General features: G+C 36.1%; 1 protein-coding gene, 1 long non-coding RNA gene and 1 pseudogene across 2 annotated transcripts; all 3 read left to right on the top strand.

Annotated features, from left to right (window-relative positions):
- The first annotated feature begins 671 nt into the window (after positions 1–671).
- On the top strand, positions 672–9931 carry LOC122148507 (annotated as a pseudogene).
- On the top strand, positions 3279–5531 carry LOC122148530. The gene is made up of 3 exons (XR_006162431.1): positions 3279–3328; positions 3572–3679; positions 5366–5531. It is a non-coding gene; the product is annotated as an uncharacterized LOC122148530 (long non-coding RNA).
- A 287-nt stretch (positions 9932–10218) lies between the features above and the next one.
- On the top strand, positions 10219–18027 carry LOC122148506 (pleckstrin homology domain-containing family A member 7-like). The gene is made up of 5 exons (XM_042774697.1): positions 10219–10274; positions 10595–10685; positions 10817–10899; positions 12331–12547; positions 17891–18027. Exons 1-5 carry the CDS (start codon positions 10224–10226, stop codon positions 18025–18027), a joined length of 579 nt encoding a protein of 192 aa, XP_042630631.1. The 5' UTR covers positions 10219–10223.
- The last annotated feature ends 1684 nt before the right edge of the window (positions 18028–19711 follow it).

Genomic DNA, 19711 nt, shown 5'->3' with positions numbered 1-19711 from the left:
ACTGTACAGAGAGTAGTTAGAAGAGTTAGACGTTACTATGAAGAGTCATGGGATGGATCGCCCCCAAGTGGTTGAAAGCTTAATAAAATCGTCTTCACAGAAAACAGCACCCCAATATTAATTTTGTCAAATAGACATGAAATGCCATTCACAATTCATTTTACTTTTGTGTGAATTTTAACAAGACAAGTCTTGCACTTGCATCATTTTAAGCATCAGGATGTGTTGAGTTGTGAAAATTGGAAAGGTTGGAAAAAATATTTTATGTTCTTTAGAAGAAAATAAAGCAAAGACTAGAGCTGTTAGAGCTAATAAAATAATACACTGTGATTTAAAAGTTATGGTTCAGTAAGATTTATTTATTTATTTATGTGAATGTTGAAAGGTTTATTTGTTTAATCTAGGATGCATCAAATAGTATGACAGTAAAGACATTTATAATGTAACAGAAGTTTCATAAAATAAATGTTATTTTCAACTTTCTATTCATTAAAGAATCCTGAAAAAAAAGATAACAAATTTTATTTTACATTTTTATTATTTTCATTTTAATTTTGGAATAGACTTTAGTGAACCTGAATATCTATATATTTTTTTTTTCTCCAGATAATACATAGTAAATGTTTAAAATAATAAATAATTGCTTGGTTGTGACAGGTTTGTTTTCTACTGATGGGCACAATCCCATGTAGGACCCCTCCCATTCATCCGAAGTACGGCCCAATAGACAAGTACCAGTCTTTACCAAAGGCTGCACGGCAAAGCCCATCAACTGCTCCCCATCAGTTGCCCAGTGAATACAAATATTCCCATGACCGGCTTAATCACTTCCAGATGACCCACAGCCACATCCAGCGACCCTCGACGCATGACAACACCGTGTGGCAGCTCTACGAATGGCAACAGCGACAGCAATATCGCCACGGTAGCCCCACCGCCCCCGTGTACACTCCCGCTCCAGACTACTCCACAGCCGTATCCTCCACCAGAGTCAACTCTGACATTGCTCGCTCTATTTCCGTGCCTCCAACCCTGGCTGACATCCCTCCACCCGGGCCTCCTGGGCCCAGACTGCTGTCTCCACGCAGAGTCCACACACCTGCAGAACGCGTTACAGTCAAACCCCTGGAGGACAGGCCCACCATGGAGGTGCCACCGTCAAACTCTCCTCACCGTCTGCGCTCCTATAAGGTCAGTAGGTGACATGAACAACCACTCTGCTTATCCATAACATCCCAATCCACAGTAGTAGTATTTACAAGAAAATCTGTGGGATTATGAAAGATTTTGAGGTTAAAAAAAGTCTCTTATGCTCACCAAGGCTGTATTTGATTTTCAAACATACAGTAAGATCAGTAATATTGCTAATTATTACAATTTAAATACTTTTTTTTAATACCTATTAAAATATAATTTATTTCTGTGATGGCAAAGCTGAATTTTCAGCAGCCACTCAGTGTCACATGATCCTTCGGGAATCATTCTAATTAGCTGATTTGGTGATTAAGAAACATTTCAATGTTAAAAACAGTTGATTCATTTTGTATGGAAAAAAAAAAATATTTAATATTAATTTAATGCATCCTGTTTAATAAAATTAGTATTTAATGTAAAAAAAAAAAAAAAATGTCATCATGCATTATATGAACCTGACCTAAGCTTCTAAGCATTTGCAAGGAACAAAATGTCTGGCAGTAAGATTTAAAACTCTCCTTTAAAAAGGAGAAGTGGTCGAGTCTGAAAGAAGCCATGCATTAGACTAGAGACATCATGATGGATCTTAATACTGCTCAGAAACTCTTGATTAAATAACACCAGCCTTCAATGTTTTCAAACTGGCAGTATTAGTCCATCAACAGAGTTGTAATTCAGCATGAATTATCAGTAGTGTCTCTATAATGGAACCAGTACCAGACTCAGAAAAGTTACTTGAGTGGGAGGTATGATTCATTTTCTTTACTTAAAGTTCCTGTGTGTGTCCTTTTAAAAAACCTTTCATCTCAAGTTAGTTTTTACCCAGCAGGCAGACATCCAAATGATGACTTAAAACTTGGCTGAATCCATGGTGATTATTAAATCCAAATATGTTGTATTTCAAAAGTTTTAAATTATTAAAAGTATATTTTGGTGTGTACTGTCATTTTTACTTTTATGTACACTAACATTTACAAGTCTGGGTTCAGGAAGAATTTTTTGTTTAAACATATTTATACTTTCATTCAGCAAGAATGGATTAAAGGGATACTCCACCCCAAAATGAAAATTCTGTCATTAATCACTTACCCACATGTCGTTCCAAACCCGTAAAAGCTCCATTCGTCTTCGGAACACAATTTAAGATATTTTCGATTGAAAACCGGGAGGCGTGTGACTGTCCCATAGACTGCCAGGTAAATAACAGTGTCAAGGTCCATAAAAGGTATGAAAGTCATCATCAGAATACTCCATCTGCCATCAGACGTGCTATCTGGGTTATATATATTTGTTTTCTTTAAACTTACTTTCTTAAAAAAGTGTTCCCGTCGCTTCATATAACCCATCATTTACACGTCTAATGGCAGATGGAGTATTCTGAAGACGACTTTCTTACCTTTTATGGACCTTGACACTGTTATTTACTTGGCAGTCTGTGGGACAGTCACAGGCCTCACGGTTTTGATCCATAATATCTTTAATTGTGTTTTGAAGACGAACGGAGCTTGTACGTGTTTGGAACGACATGGGGGTAAGTGATTAATGATAAAATTTTCATTTTGTATCCCTTTAAGTTGATCAAAAGTGTCAGTAAAGACATTTATAATGTTACAAAAGGTTTCTATTTTAAAATAAATTCTGTTATAAAAAACACCCTAATAAAAAAATAATCATGCAAAAATTTATCATGATTTCCCCAGAAATAATTTTTCCATAACCGAAAAAAAGGTTGCTGAAAATTCAGCATTGCCACCACAAAAATAAATAACACTTAAACATAAAACTGGAGTAATGGCTGCTGAAAATTCAGAATTGCCACCACAGGAATAAATTACATTTTAAAATGTATCAAAATAGATAAGTTATTTTAAATTCTAGTAATAATTACTTTTTTTACTGTATTTTTTTTAATAAATAAATGCAGATAGTGTTATTATAGTGTTGCATGTTGACGAGCACATACTGAAAGACATATTGCTTATGTCTGTTTTTTGATTTAGTATATTTAAAATGCATTCATCTCTTTTCTTTTTATTTTATCCTGCTGCATCAGCCACAATAGAGAGACGCTCAATGCCTCCATCCGGCTATAATAACACATACAGTCAGTACACCCAGCCTGCATGGAAAAACGGTAAGTTTTCTTTCTGGAAAAAATATTTAGCGATTACAAATAGTTTGAAATGAGATTTGAAGGTTTACTTTGTCTCTTTTGTGCTGCTTTAAGATATCAGCAAAGTGGCATAAAATGACACCCAAAAAACCTCTGCTGGTGGAGCCAGTCCTCTTTTCATGGCTCTTATGGGCGCTCATGTAAATAATCTGATCACATAACTCTCTCTCTGCCCTGATTGTACCCTCACAACCTATGGTCCAGCCGGAGGAGCTCACCCTTCTCCTCATCCAGTTACGGAGACACCAGGCCATGATGGCAGGTGTGCGCAACAATGCGCTGGCCCACCTCCAGCAGTTGTCTCGGGTGAAGGTCAGGGCTCGGCCTGCCCAGCTAGCGTGCCTCTGCTGCTGTTATTTACCCCGCCTGGCTCTCTGTAGCTCCGTTGGCTTTGTTACATGATGCTTCTTTGTATTGCCGCATGGCATGTCATGCTTAGGGGATGTATTTAGATGTCCCACCATTGGCATGAATTTCATATGTAACTGGTCTGAGACAGTATGCATACTACATGAGTATGCTTCGCTGTTGCTCCAAACATCATAAATGCAAAGATCAAAATTGTTTGCATGCATAAAGTAGTAGGTGTACGCTGGAGTCTGTGCAAACCTTATCTGAAGTTCTGGTTTGATCTGGTTGCAGGATATGTGTAGATAATTTCAGGAGTAACGTCATAATAAACATGCTTTGTTATTGGTAGTAATAATATGTTGCTCTAAGCGTAATTTGCTTTGTACTGAATGCTTTGGCATCAAGGACTGTGGTAAAGTTAAACAAATATTCGGTAACACTTTACAATACGGTCTCATTTTTAACTAACATGAACTAACAATGGGCAATATATTTTTGCAGCATTTATTAACCTTTTGAAATGTTATTTCATAAAAATGTTCATGTTAGTTCACAATGCTTTAACAGATACAACAATTGATCATTAGTAAATGTTGAGATTAACATTAATAAATGCTATAGAAGTATTGTTGATTGTTATCTAATGTGATTAACTAATGTTAACAAATGAAACCTTATTGTTAAAAATATTACCAAATATTATTTTGTTTCTAACCTAATATCAAAGTAACACAATCAGAAAAAAACATTTTCTTAATCTATACTTTTGTTTTGATTTTTTCCTGTAAACATCCCTAAACAAACATAAATTTACTTGAGAAGCAAAATTACATATTACTATATATTAAGACTTATTTTTGCTTTATGCTTAGGTTAAAGCTTAAAACCTTTTTTTTTTTAGGTTTTGATGCTTAAAACAAAACACTAATTGCTGCCAAAGGGGGAAAAAAAATGTTTTTTAGGAATATAAAAGTGTATTCTCTTACTACTGTAGCTTACAAGACATAGCTTCTCAAGTAAAATTTACAAACTACTGTTCAAAAGGTATGGGCTTCAGGGCGACTTATGAAGAAATGTATTGATCAAAAGTGAGAGTAAAGACATTTATAATGTTATAGCTTTTTAAAAAATAATCGATCAATCACAGAATCAGCATATGAAAATGATTTCTGAAGGATCATGTGTCACTAAAGATTGTAGTAATGATGCTGAAAATTCAGCTTTTAACATCACAGGAATAAATTACATTTTCAAATATATTAAAATAGAAAAAGGTTTTTTAAATTGAAACAATGTTTCACAATATTACTGTTTTTAATGTGTTTTTTGATCAAATAAATGAAGCCTTGATGGGCATAAGAGACATCTTTTAAAAAAAATCTTAAAATCTTAAAAAAAAAAACTTTTGAGCGGTAGTGTCTATAAGCTGTAACTTGCATGTAAATGCGAACAGTGTTCAACAATAATGAGTGTGATATGTGTAGTATGTCCCAAAGTTGGCGTAATAGGTGCATAGCCAGCTATTGCTTTAATGCTAGTGCGGTGTTTTTGTTAGCCTAAAGTGTGTGGTGGATAAATGAAACAACTGATTAGTGTTAATTAAAGAGTAGAAGAGTGTCAATTGAAATATTTCCCTTGTACTTACAGGCTGATGACACATACATGCACTTGAAGAAGGACCTGGAATATTTAGATCTGAAGGTGGGACCTCTCCATTTCTGTCTCTCTATTCCTGTCTTACCTTCTGTATTAACACACTAACACAGCACAGAAACCTCACTTGAGGCAAGGAATCAAGAATTGGCTTTATTTCAGAAACTGTTTTGATATTTAGTAAATGCTAACTTTGTGGCATAATCAGGAATTACATGGTTTTAGGATGGTAATGGTAATAGTAATGATCCAGGCTCAAGGCTGGGTCCTCCTTTGACCTGTACACTGTCTATCTCCATTTGCCACAGATTGAAAAGTTTTAGAGCCATTGATCCTCATGGTTCACAGTGTGTTACAAACCTGCACTGCGGGGGGTTTGAGACCACTCTGGAACGTAAGCACTGTCAGCATCCAGAGTGTCCACGTTCCCATTGCTTTACACGGTGCACATAGCTTTGTGTTGGCACAAGCCTGGCACCTGCACGCCTATCCTCCCTGCCTTTTGTGAGTGATATGTTGTGCTGTGGGTATGTGTGAGACGGCAGGTCTGGATGGGACGGGCAAGCTCAGTGCATGTGCAGGGAATGACCCAGATTTAGCCAGCTGATTCGCCAATGCATTCTTTTTCTTTCTTTATCAAGCTATTTATCTCATAAGGTCCATCAGTATGATATCTAGTAATCGGTCTTATTCGGTAGAGTATTCCTCTGAAACTTCCCTTATGACCTCCAGTATCAGCGTTGGGGAAAATACTTCTTAAATTCCTCTTGAAACAATTATTTAGAAAACTTACTAGCTTCACTAAAAGCTGCTAACAAAAAGTAGCTAACTGCATCGAAGGGGGCAGATATGATTTCTTAAAAAAAAAAACAAGAGTTCAAACAAAATCAATTAGTAATATAATATTAATACATGATATAAACTAGGCTAACAGCATCCAACTTAATTTAGAAATAATACAACTAAACACTGTAATTTCTATACACTACCACTGAAAAGTTTGAGGTCAGTAAGATTAAAAAAATACTTTTATTCAGTAAGGATGCATTTAATTCATCAAAAGTGACAGTAAAAACATTTCTGTTTTAAATTAGTGCTGTTCTTTTGAACGTTCTATTAATCAAATAATCCTGAGAATTAAGATATTAAGGAGCACAACTGTTTTCAGCAGTGATAATAATAAGAAATCAGCGTATTAGAATGATTTATGAAACATCGTGTAAAATAGTGAAAATTCAGCTTTAAATATAAATTTCCGTTTTAAATTGTAAATGTATATTTTTAATAAATTGTAATAATATTTCACAATATTACTGTTTTTCTACATTTTGATCAAATAAATGCAGCTTTGGTGAGCAAAAGAAATTTCAAAGACAACTAAAAAGAATTATACTGACTTTTGTAAAGCAGCTTAAACTAAAATCTACAAAAACAACGTGCCAGAAACTTTTTATTGCTAAAATATATATTTTAATAATTACTACATATCACCTAAAGATAACTGCATATCACTACAAAAAGAAGACCTAAAATGCTGATTTAAATGATTTAAATATGTTTTTGATCCAGTTCATTTAAATGAATCTTCGGCATGATTTAAATAGGCTTTCCCAGCACTATTTGAAAGAGAAAAACATTCAAGCTTGGCTGCAAGGCTGTGTGTGAAATAATGCGCAAATAAAAAGTACAGGTAGCACTGTTTTGAAACTACCTAAGCTAAGTCATAGCTTTGCTTTTTTAGTTAGTTCCTCCCCTACATCGTCCAGTTCATCGTTGTCCAGAGCTTGGGTTTCTTTTATGAGTTGACCGTGCAGCATTTTCTGTGGAGCCTTTATTTTAGACATTGCATTTATGTCCCACAGCTGCATTCTGTTGGCATGAAGATCGTGAGACACCATCTTGCCATTGTGCTTCCAGAAAGCTTCAGCTCCTACATATGTGCATTAGAAATGAAGAATACTGTCTCACTGTGACTTTCAATACAGTGTCCATTGTATTGTGTTGGTCTTGCTTTGCTTGTGTTGAATAGATGTGTTTCTGTCTCTGGAGCTGTAAGACAAGGAGCCTTTATCTGTGAATTGTTTTATTAGGTGAGTGCGACAGAGACTCTGAAAGGACGGCGCCGGCAAAGCCAGTGAAGGTGGCAGAAAGTGATGTAGATGTGAGTATATAGGACAAATCAGTGCCCTAACCCAATTTCCTTGTCTGAACTGGTCCATAATGCTCTGTTTCCTACTGCAGGTGACACTCAGTCGGTTGTGTGAACAAGACAAAATACTGCAAGAGCTTGAGTTCAGACTCAGTGGACTTCAAGGATGATAAGGGTGATGGCACATTTTCCAAAGAAAAAAGCACGGTTGCTTTGATCCTTTGTCAGTGTTAATATCTTTGTTCTTTCTTCTAGGACAAGCTTGAGTCTGTTCTGGATGTGTCCCACCAGCAGATGGAGCAGTACAAGGATCAGCCAGCTCACGCTGAGAAGATCGCCTACCAGCAGCGACTCCTTCAAGAGGACCTGGTGCATATCCGAGCTGACATTTCTAGAGTGTCAACGGTGAGTATATTACGTGATGCAGACCTACAGTGCTTCCTATTAATGCATATTGATCTGAAAAATTGATACATTAGGGATTACAGGACATGAAGATTTAAAGTGCAGCAATTTTAGAAAAACAATTTCAGTGTGTAGTTTTGTTCTGTAATTTAACATTATAATAATATAATATAATATCCATTCTCCAAACCACTTGGGTCACAGCTAATATGATATGCTATAATATTCGTATGTTTGTATTGTTCAGGAGATGGAGAGAGCGTGGGTGGACTACAGCAGGTTGGAGCAGTCAGTGGAACAGCTGAAGGACGTCCTGCAGACTCAGATGAATCTCTGCACATCACCTCAGGTCTTTTTTTCTTAATTATTTTTTATAGTTTGCTATCATGTTTTTCTCTCGTCTTTTTGATCAGCTGCTTTATTATTATTTTTATTCATTTTGATATAAAATATGCAGTCACCTTTAGATAGAATCCATGTTATTTTAGTTTCATTGAAATACTATTATATGTTTTGTTCATATTTTAAAGTAGCTTTTAATTCAAAATTAATTTTATTTTACTTTCTTCTGTAGTTTTTTGTTTTTTAGTGCTGGGCAACAATTAATTGTGATTAATCGCATCCAACATAAAAGTTTTTGTTTACATAGTGTGTACTGTGTATATTTATTATGTATATATTAATACATAACATGCCTGTATATATTTATATATTGATAGATTATTTAAATATTAAATATATTTATATATAATATAAATTATATGAAATATAGATATATACATGTAAATACTGTATATGTATGTGTGTGTGTATTTAAATATACAAGATAAATATAATAAACACATATTATGTAAATGAAAACTATGTGTGTGTGTATTTAAATATACAAGATAAATATAATAAACACATATTATGTAAATGAAAACTATTATTTTGGATGCGATTAATCATTGCCTAGCACTATTTTTTTTTTTTAATTTTTTTTTTTTTTTTATTAGGTTTAGTTTATTTTGCTCAGTTTATTTTAGTACTTAAGTTTAAACTACATAAAAATTAGATTTCATTTAATGTTTATGGCCTGTTCACACCAAGAACTGTAACTATATCAACATCCACACCAAGGCACGCATGTTTATGATAACATTGTTTATCATAAACGTGCGCTGCAGTTATGTCATATGCCTCTTTAAATGCTCAATGGCTTTAAAGTTAGTGGATTTTTGATGGGCTGTCAATGCTTTAAAAAAAAGAAAAAAAGTGCCACTAGTGTTATTAGTTGTCTTTTACATTTAAATAGATTTTTAAAACTATATTTTTATCTAAGTGTATAGGTCATAGGTAAGATTTCATTTACCTTTTTCAAAACCTTGGCAGATTAAAACTAAACTTTTTTTTTCATTTTTTTTTTTAAATCTTTTTTTTTAAAGCTGTGATTTATGTTTATATGTACTTGTGGAATTTATCTGTGGTCATTGTTCTGTCTGTTTTATTGTTATGTTAAAATAAAATAAAGCATTAAGAAAAGCAAGAAAAAAAATCATATCGTTATCGTTACAGTTATCATCTTTGGTATGAACAGGCCTTTATTTTATTTCAAGTAATGAAAATGCTTTATATAGTTTAAGTAATAATAATCCTGACTAGAATAAAAATAGGATTTGAAGACTTTTGAATAGGTGTGTTTTTGTTCTCAGGAGAAAAATCAGTTGAGGAGGGAGCTCTGGAGGATAGAGGACGTGATGACTGGACTCAGCTCATCCAAAGAAACCTTCTAAAAATCACCATAGACTCAGTGAAGAACCCAGGTAAGAATGGACAAGTTAGATAGGGTTAATAAACCTACTACAGAGCATGTTCTTTTTAATATGTAACTCTTGCTTTTGTTTCCAGAGAGAAAACTTGTGCCTTCAGTGACAGAGTCAACAGTGCCTTCTCGGTGCATGACCCCGTCCACAGTCGAGGTGCGGTCACCCCGGCGCAGTCTTACCTCCAGTCCGTTACAATGAGGTTTTTGACAATGATGTGTTGTTTTTCAGCATCCTTACTCTATGCCCAGATGGGTATGTGTTACTTGACTGGTGCTATTCCTAAAATGATTGTATTGTAACTAATTAACAATGCCTGATGGTTTACTCAATTGTGTAATTTTGGTTTTTAGGAAGAGGATGATGCCTCCACCCAGACCACCTTTGCCCCTCCTCTATGATGAGGACACACCCCCTGTTGTCCCGCCCCTACCTAAAGAAACAAACCGGCCATCAGACACACTTCTGTCCGTGGCCTCAAACGACAAATCTGATGAGAGGAAAACGTGACAGAGAAAGCAGCTATGTGAATGGAGACTGCAGGGTAATAAACTCACTCGTGAAATTCATTGATATTGTCAAGTTTATTGTCATCAGTGTTGTTATTGTTAACTAAAACTATTAAAATAAAATTTGTTTAAGTATATGTATAGATGAAAAAAAACTTAAAAAATAGTAACTAAGTGAAATAAAATTACTAAAACAAAAACTGGAAGAAAAAAATTTAATAATGTAATGGCATTGGAAAAAGTTTTTTTTTAATAATTACCTTATACTTTATCACCATCCATGTGACAGTAATATTTTAGTCTTTGCATTGTGATTGCTTTGCAGTAAGGATTAAATAAAATGTTTGTGCTTTAGGTGGAACTGCGGTCCTACCTGAGTGAACCAGAGCTTCCTGGAACAGGAACAGATCAAGTGGACCCAGGCTACCTGACTCTTCAAAGAAGAGGTGAAATATTACTGCTTTTGATCATTCGGGTTATCTTTAAGACACATGATGCTTATAGGGGTAAAATGCCATTTAACAAGTTGTAATACCAGTCTACCTGAAAAAGATGAACCATTTTTGTGATCACTTAGGCCTGTCAGGCTCCTCTTCCAGAATAAACCAGTACGGTGTGACTTCCTATTCACTGAGAGGAGATTCAGCATTATCGACAACAGTGAGCACCTGATTACTGTAGAACTGATACTTAATTTAATTATTTATTCATATTTAAATATATTTATAATTTATTATATTTAATACAAAAATTAATGTAGAATATTTAATGTAGACAGACTGACAGACACAGACAGACAGACAGACAGACAGACAGATAGAAAGACAGACAGACAGACACAGACAGACAGACAGACAGACACAGACAGATAGACAGACAGAGAGATAGAAAGACAGACAGACAGACACAGACAGATAGACACAGACAGACAGACAGACATACAGATAGATAGATAGATGGACACAGACAGACAGACAGACACAGACAGACAGACAGATAGGGAGACAGACAGATAGACAGACACAGACAGACAGACAGACACAGACAGAAAGGCAGACACAGACAGACAGACAGACAGACAGACAGACACAGACAGACAGACAGACACACAGATAGATAGACAGACAGACAGACAGACAGATAGAAAGACAGAGAGACACAGACATACAGACAGACAGACAGACAGACAGACAGACACAGACAGACGACAAAACAGACAGACAGGGACACAGACAGATAGACACAGACAGACAGACAGATAGATAGACAGACACAGACAGACAGACAGACAGACAGATAGGGAGACAGACAGATAGACAGACACAGACAGACAGACACACAGACAGACAGACAGATAGAAAGACAGAGAGACACAGACATACAGACAGACAGACACAGACAGACAGACAGACAGACAGACAGATAGACACAGACAGACAGACAGACAAACAAACAAACAGAGAGACAGATAGATAGACAGACAAACAGACAGACACATACAGACAGACAGACACAGACATACAGACAGACAGACAGACAAACAAACAAACAAACAAACAAACCAGCAGAGAGACAGATAGATAGACAGACAGACACAGACACAGACAAAAAGACAGACACAGACAGACAGACAGACAGACAGAAAGACAGATAGATAGACAGACACAGACAGACAGACACAGACAGACAGACAGATAGATAGACAGACAGACAGATAGAAAGACAGACAGACAGACACAGACAGACAGACAGACAGACAAACAAACAGAGACAGACAGACAGACAGACAGATAGATAGATAGATAGATAGATAGATAGATAGATAGATAGATAGACAGACAGACAGACAGATAGACAGACACAGACAGACAGACGGATGATAGATAGATAGATAGATAGATAGATAGATAGATAGATAGATAGATAGATAGATAGATAGATAGATAGATAGATAGATAGATAGATAGATAGATAGAACATTGTAACAGTTGTCCTCGTGCATTGTGGAAATAAAAAAATTTAAAAAATAAATAAAAAGCTAGAAAAAGCTTCTACATGTAAAATGTTCAATCTTTATCTTGTGACATGTAGGAGAGACCAAAGAGTGCCTTGGAGCGGCTGTGTTTGGGAGAGTATCAGCCTGATCACCTGCCGCAGAGAGGGAGGATGAGTGTGGAGGAGCAGCTGGAGAGAATGAAAAGGCACCAGAGAGCTCTAGTGCGCGAGCGCAAACGTAACATGAGTCAGGGTGAGCGACATCCCGAGATCCCACACCCCCACACTACACACAAGCACCTGCCCACCATCAGTACGTTACTCCCTCCCCAATAATAAGCACAGGGACCTTCGCTACGGCCCTCCCCGATAAGGCCACAAAACACAAAGCTAACATGCTAACACACTTTTTGCCCCATGAACAGCTCAGCTTTACATTAACAAGCCATGGGTGGGAAAGGTCCGTGCTGTGGGTGTGTTTTTAGGGATTCTCCCAGAATGTGGACAGACGCATGAAGTTTGTTACGGTCCTGCAATGGACTCCTGGCTTCTCCTGCACAGACCGTGAATATATTTGAATGTGAAGGAAAAAACGGATAACATCATCCCTGACTGCCTTTCTGATCTCTCACAATGGAGTTGAAACATTTTTTTTTTATGCTTGTTTTCTCAAATGTTAATTCACTAAATTATTTATTATAATCTAAATATATTTTCTGAAATAATTTGTAAAGCTATATTTTGTATGAACATAATATGGTGGGAATTATTGACCCTGTTGCCTCGTATTAACCACAAATTAATTCTTGTTGGTAATTAACTGGGTATGAAGGGAATTCTGTGTGCAATCATTCTTAATCATCATCTCCTATAGAAGAATAAATCAGTGAAGTGCCTCTTCATTCTAACCCGAACATCAGTGTCAGAAAATCCTGCTTCAGCTCAAACACTCTGAGAATGATTTCAAATTAAACTATGGAGTGCAACAGTCCCATCCACTTGGTTTTCAGGGGCTTTGGTTCCAGAAGTAGTTTAACCATTCATTTTTTTCCCATAGGGATTCCCATTATTTTACAGTTAGGCCATGTTATATGAACCAAACCAACCAACTTTAAAGTGAATTACAGCATTACAAACTACAAACTTCTTTGCAGAATCGTGAAAAATAAAGTTTTTCCCCAGAAAATTGTTTCAAAATATGTTGAAATAAATGTCTTCAACAACCTTAACAACCCTGTAGCTCACAGTAGGTCTATCTTCAACAGTTTATAGGTTATTGTTAAAAATCATGTATGTGATTTTTACTTTGGAACCAGACTGTTGCACTCTATTGCTCATATAATGTGGCCATGAGAGCTTGCACTCATTTAGTAAATTGCTTTGTTTGCAAATTGCTAATGGTAGGAAATAACCATTTGAGTAGGACCATTATGTCTTGATTAGCAAGTATTATTGCTGAGTCGGTGGCTCAAAAAGAGTGTTTGGCCCAATCAAACACTTAGCCACCTTTTTAAATTTACTGGCAATCAGAGTAATCAGCAGGAACTGCCTGATATTTGGGTTTTCTTTGCTGCAAAATCGCCTTTGTTTTTTTGTGTTTTTTTTTTATTATGCTGCACTCAAAGGTGTTTCTGCTGCTCACGCTGTTGCTCTAAAGTCTTTCACTGACTCAGTTAATGAATGCTTACATCAATGTTGAGGATTGCATTTTGGGAAACCACATTTCCAATTCACGCACTTAATTCAACTGGAAAACCCATGCAATAATCAGTTCACATTGTTTTTTAGAGAGTCACGCTGGAAATTGCCCCATTGTCTTGATTCCTGGGGACAGTTGACACCACTCAAGATGTAAATTATGAACAGTCTTTATCAGATAGTTATAACTGCTATCAGCTTTATGTCTAAAAAAGAGGATGAGAAAGAAATGGCCAATGGTTTTCATATTACAGCAGTTAAAAACTACAATACTCACAGTTTAGTTTGAGTTATCTTAGTAAAATATCTATTCAGTCTACTAGCACCAATTCCAGTTTGGCTCACTCAGTGAAAATTGAAACTCACTTCTCTATTAATCATGGTGATGTTTTATTGTTGTTTCTCTAACAGCTGCCGATGAGAGGGGTGTAACATTTTTCTAACCCTAGTTTCAAACTGACAAACTTGACATCATTATCAACTGATACAGACTTTTTCCTCTTAAACCGTTAAAAATCCCACACACATGAACATCTTTGTATCTCTGTAGATTATTTTGGCAAAAAAAAGACCCCATGAATTAAAATTGTTTGTTCTGTTTTAGCTTCGATCTGTATGCCGGTGTGCGCTTAAATTTAACTTTAAGCCCAAATGTACAATTTATAGGCTTTCACTTCTTGGAAAACAGACCAAAAAAATTTAATGATTTTTTTATCAACAACAAGCACCAAAAAAATCTTTATAGAGTGATAATGTTCCTCAAACCACTGTACCACTCTGTACTGTACCCACTCTGACTAGCAATAGCAAGAAGAAAATCAAGTTCACAAGGGATGAGCTCTTTAATATGCCCTAGTGCATATTGTAATGAGGAAATACTGTACACTTCCATTCAAAAGTTAAGGCAAGATTTAATTCATTTATTTTTTTTAATTAAGTCTCTAATGCTCACCAAGGCTGCATTTATTTGATCAAAATACAGTAATATTGTGAAATATTAGTACAATTTAAAATAATATTATAATTATATTATAATATAATTCAAAATGATTAATTTATTCCTGTGATGGGAAAATTCAGTGGCCATTACTCATTTGTAACATATAAATGTCTTTACTGTCACTTTTGATTCAGTTGAATGTGTCCTTGCTAAATAAAAGTATTAAAAATTTCTTTAAAAAAAATAAACAAAATTCACTGACCTGAAATTTTAGGAAGAGTAGTACCATCAACTGCAGGACAAAAAACTGCACTGGTCAAGGGACATTTCATGGGGGTCTTTAACCACACCAGCATCTTCATCGCTCGTTGGAACATGTTTGTCAGTAGGCAGTGATGTTGTATGTTTGTATAGAGTCATGAACTGTTTCTATCCGTGATATAAAAAGAACCATAATTAAATAACAAACAAAACTTGATAGCAAACTAGCTGTATTGAGACAAATATGATATTGTCAGTACATCAATGTCTGAACTCCAGTCACCATCTTATTTTCTTCATTTTTCTAATGTTGAAGTTTGCACTAAAGGCACAAATAAAATTTAGAATTCTTTAATTAATTTTTTATTCATTGCAGTGTGAATGTATCTTTGACAACCTGAGTTATAGAGTGTATAAGTGGGTAAAATGAAATGGATGGTTTTGCATGGTTGTTTAATTGTTCAAGTGATTTAAGCTGTTATGCATGTATAGATGTGGTTCAACTACATAATTCTACAGCGCACGATTTTATTTGCATAATTTGGTGATGGGGATGGGTGATTTGTAAGTAGTGGCACATTTCCTAAAAATGCTCTGTATGTAATTGTCTTTTTTTTCCCACTCTCATCATTTTCTGTCTTTCTCACCGATGTGTCAACAAAACCAGGTTTAAATTTAAAGAAGGTAGTTTTATCCAAAAAGGGGGAAAAATTGCTGAAAATTTACTCACCACCGGTCAGGCCATCCAAGAATATCGTTGAGTAATGTTACATCTTTTCAAATCTATTACATCACTTACTCACCAATGCAGTGAATGGTTGCCGTCAGAATCAACGAGTCCAAACAGCTGATAAAAAACATCACAATAATCCACAAGTAATCCGCACGACTCCAATCAATTCATCAGTCCATCAGTTATCGTCTTGTTGAAGAGGGGGGGAAAAAGCAGCGTGTTTGTAATAAACAAATGCACTTGGAAATTTTTTACTTCAAGCTGTTGCTTCTGAGTCCTATATCTGAAATATTGCTTTCTCCAGTGAAAAACTCATCTTGCCGGAAATAGAAAGAGAAATATGCACAGATAAGCACTGGTTTAACGGAAAACAGATTGTAAACAAATATGTTGGTTGATTTTGGATGTGAGAGAGAACAACGGAATGAATTCCTTCATTGGAGGACTCATTATTATGGATTTTAAACTGCTATTTTGATCCGAAGTGAGAGTTTAAAGTTAAAACGCCTTAATGCTGGACATTTATTCTTACAAAACATGCTTTTTGCTTGACCAAGATGTTAATTTATGGACTGGACTTGTGGATTGATGGTTTTTATCAGCTGTTTGAACGCTCTTGCTGACAGGCACCCATTCACTGCAGAGGATCCATTGGTGAGCACCGTGAGTATATGATACAATCTTGGATGAGGTACAATTTGCAGACTAATTTTCAATTTTGGGGGGTGGACTATTCCTTTCAAGTGTGCAGGGAGATAAACGTTACACAACAACCATTAAAACGACTGCCAGTAAGGACTTGTTGACTGATCATTTGATTTTTCCACAAGCTGTTAACCTAACAGATATTGTCAAATAGCTTGTTTGGACCAGTTAGATCTGCCACAATATATTAAGTTTCACCAATTAAATTATTCAGCTCCTTTATTCATCTGCTTTTTATTTGACAAAGAGATATTGTGTGTCCAACCCATATGAGGTTTTATATACAGGATCCAAGGCGACATCTCCAGGGGTGGTATTAGACGATGATGTGTGAGCATATAAAGCTGTATATATTGTTAGTCGTTCGCCCTCATTGACGATGGGAAAAAAAAATTGATTTGCAGCAACCAGAACAGGCCTTACCTGCTGGAATCAACAGGCTGTCTGGGCAACTTATCAGATGTAATGGACTGCACTGTTGAGGCCCCTAACGGCCAGTGAAACATACAAGGAGCTGGAAAAGCGCTGGGAGCCGGCGAGTGTCTGTGGACATTTGGTGTGTCGACTTCTTACTGGAAGAGGTATAGTCAAATTATAGTGACATTGTGCCGACATATCAAAATCACCTGATTCGCAATCCTTCCCAGTTGGGTTTTAAACCCTGTAGACAGCCTGAAGTGTATTGAAATAATATTCGCAACCAAGAAAAAAAATTTATTGTTTGTGTAATTAAATATCATCTTCCTGAGATATATAATTGGGGAGACAAGTAGAGTTACGATATTTACATGCATTTTAAGTCTTCCACTATGCTGTTATAGGTATTTACATTATAAGCCATTGAGAATTTCATTAATAAAAAAAAAAATTCATAAAGAATAAACATGATGTATGGCTATTTAAATAAAAGCTAAGTCTGTTTCCTATCCAGGTAAGTGTTATCTTGAATAGTGATTACACAATATGAAAAGTTATTCTTACATTTACTTTATAAAAAATCAGTTAGAGTTCCAGCACAACAAACACATGTACCACAACCTGAACTCTAGTTTTTTGCTCAAAACATATACTGTAAACTATCAATCAGACGACCAAAGGTATGTAGTAGATTTATAGGCATAACAGCATTTTCAGCAAAGTTTTGAATACATAAGTAACTTAGAGGGTCTTATTACCATTTAAATAATTAAATATCACGTATGATACAGCTGGCTTTTAAGGTAAAGTTAATTGTAAGTATTACGTTGCAGTGCTTGGTTTGTAATTATTTTGAGACAAGGTACTAACTCAAGTGTATTGTGGGGATTCCTCTGTTTCAGCTGTCTACGCCACAGAAGGTGTCCCATCCCAGAGCGAGCTCATGGATGTGGAGTCAGAAGAAGAACTGGATGTCCGCGAGAGAGAAGGAGACTGTTATCAGCACCATAGCAAAGATGAAAAAGGCCTACTGTTCTAAGCTCGAGGGTATGGGCCGGGAAAATACAGACTTAAGCAGATGTAAATGATGCATTTGTATGTATTTGGAGAGTGCTGAGTCTTGGTGTGTGGGTGGCTGGTTTTAGTGTGAGGTCCCCATGGAGGCAGAGCAGATAGTTTTGGAGGAGCTGGAATAAAGAGCTGCAGCAGCAGGGAGAGGATCACGAGGTTCATCGCGCTCTCGCCACAGAGGAAAGCACCAAGCCACCGGGAGACATTATCCAGCATCTCTGGAAATATTATTGTTTTTTATCATACACAATGCCATCCTGATATTTATAAGTGAATTTTTATGTTTTGTTTTGCAGCCAAAGCCATGTCTGAGTGCTAAAAAGTGGAGAAGCTTTCTTGGAAACCCAAAGATCATTTTGTGTGTGTGTGTGTGTGTTTTTCAGGTTCTCTGATGTTTATAACTTTTTATATGTGAGATTGGTTTTATTAATTTGACTGGTGAGCACTTTGAAAGTTAAACTTTCAGTTACACTTTGACATAGTTGACAGAAACTCTGTTTAATTTAGCAGTGACGTTATTTTTATCACCATGTAATAGTGATTCAACTTTGAAGTGTTGTGTATTAGTATAACAATATGCCATTTTATTTCAATTGATTTCATTTCAGAAAAACTGTCATCTTAACAGTATTGATTAATCATTAAAAAGTCATCATTGGCATATGCAGACTGACAATAGGCCTTAGAATATAAGTTATTTCCTGTCTATTAACACATAATAAGAGGTTAGGTATACCATTATTCATTTGTTATATTGCCTTTTCATATCCGTTTGTAGAACAAACTTTTTCGTTTTATAAGTCTTGACTCTTTACTTCTATATTTTCACACACTAAAAGTGACACTGTCTGCAAATTCCGGTACCCGTCCTCAGTTTCCGTGAGATAGTCTTCAGTAGTTCAGTGAAAGACTGTCACTCTGCTTCACCGACACCCGCCAATTTATTTGAAATTCATAAGGGTGAGTACTGTTAGACTGAGACCGGAGCGTGACGTCTTGTAATGAAACTATGCCTTTTTGATTCTGTAGAGAAGCAAAAACCGTTCTCAAACAAGACCAGGGGCAAGTCCAAATAACCCTGTGACAACAGACAGTAATTTAATCATTTAAAATCGACAAACCAACAATTTTCCAAATTTTAACAGAAATGCAACTAAATGATGCCTCTCACTCTCCAGTAGTATTCTCCGACCCTCTTCTCTATCTACTCTGGGAACAAATTTTAGGAGAGTACAACGTAGAATAGCCAACAAACGCCAATTTATGTGGATTTATTAACAAATGCCATGGGTTTAAAGTTCTTTTTCTTGTCCTCCTTTTGAGGAAGTCCTGTGTGTGTGACCTGTTTTCTTGAGCTCTGTGTTGGATGAAGGCGTTTCCCTCCTCCTCGCACTCGTGTGTGTTCTGAAATGGTTGTAGAGGGGCCCTTCAGAAATTCTGAACTTAGGGGACCTTCTCGGAACACCACGACCAGCGCCTCGCACCTCTCGGCAGGGCGGGTCGGGCTGTGAAGAGGAAGAAACAGCAGGTTCCACCAAACCAAAATCCACAACAGACTCGGGTGTTCATTACAGTATAATCTCAGTCATAGGCAAAGCTTACCCAGGACGTCATTTCAACAATACGCTATCCCGCATCACGCTGATCAAACA

The sequence above is a fragment of the Cyprinus carpio genome, chromosome A18 (genome assembly GCF_018340385.1).
Source record: "Cyprinus carpio isolate SPL01 chromosome A18, ASM1834038v1, whole genome shotgun sequence".
Classification (NCBI taxonomy): domain Eukaryota; kingdom Metazoa; phylum Chordata; class Actinopteri; order Cypriniformes; family Cyprinidae; genus Cyprinus; species Cyprinus carpio.
Note: the sequence above shows the minus strand (reverse complement) of the source record. Positions and strands in the feature narration are given on the sequence as shown.

Bases quoted from the DNA above. Each gene is read 5' to 3' on its own strand.
- LOC122148506 (XM_042774697.1), top strand. From the start codon at position 10,224: ATGAGAGGAAAACGTGACAGAGAAAGCAGCTATGTGAATGGAGACTGC. The intron at 10,686-10,816 runs GTGAAATATTAC...GTGATCACTTAG, and splicing joins CCTGACTCTTCAAAGAAGAG to GCCTGTCAGGCTCCTCTTCC. The intron at 10,900-12,330 runs GTGAGCACCTGA...TGTGACATGTAG, and splicing joins ATTCAGCATTATCGACAACA to GAGAGACCAAAGAGTGCCTT.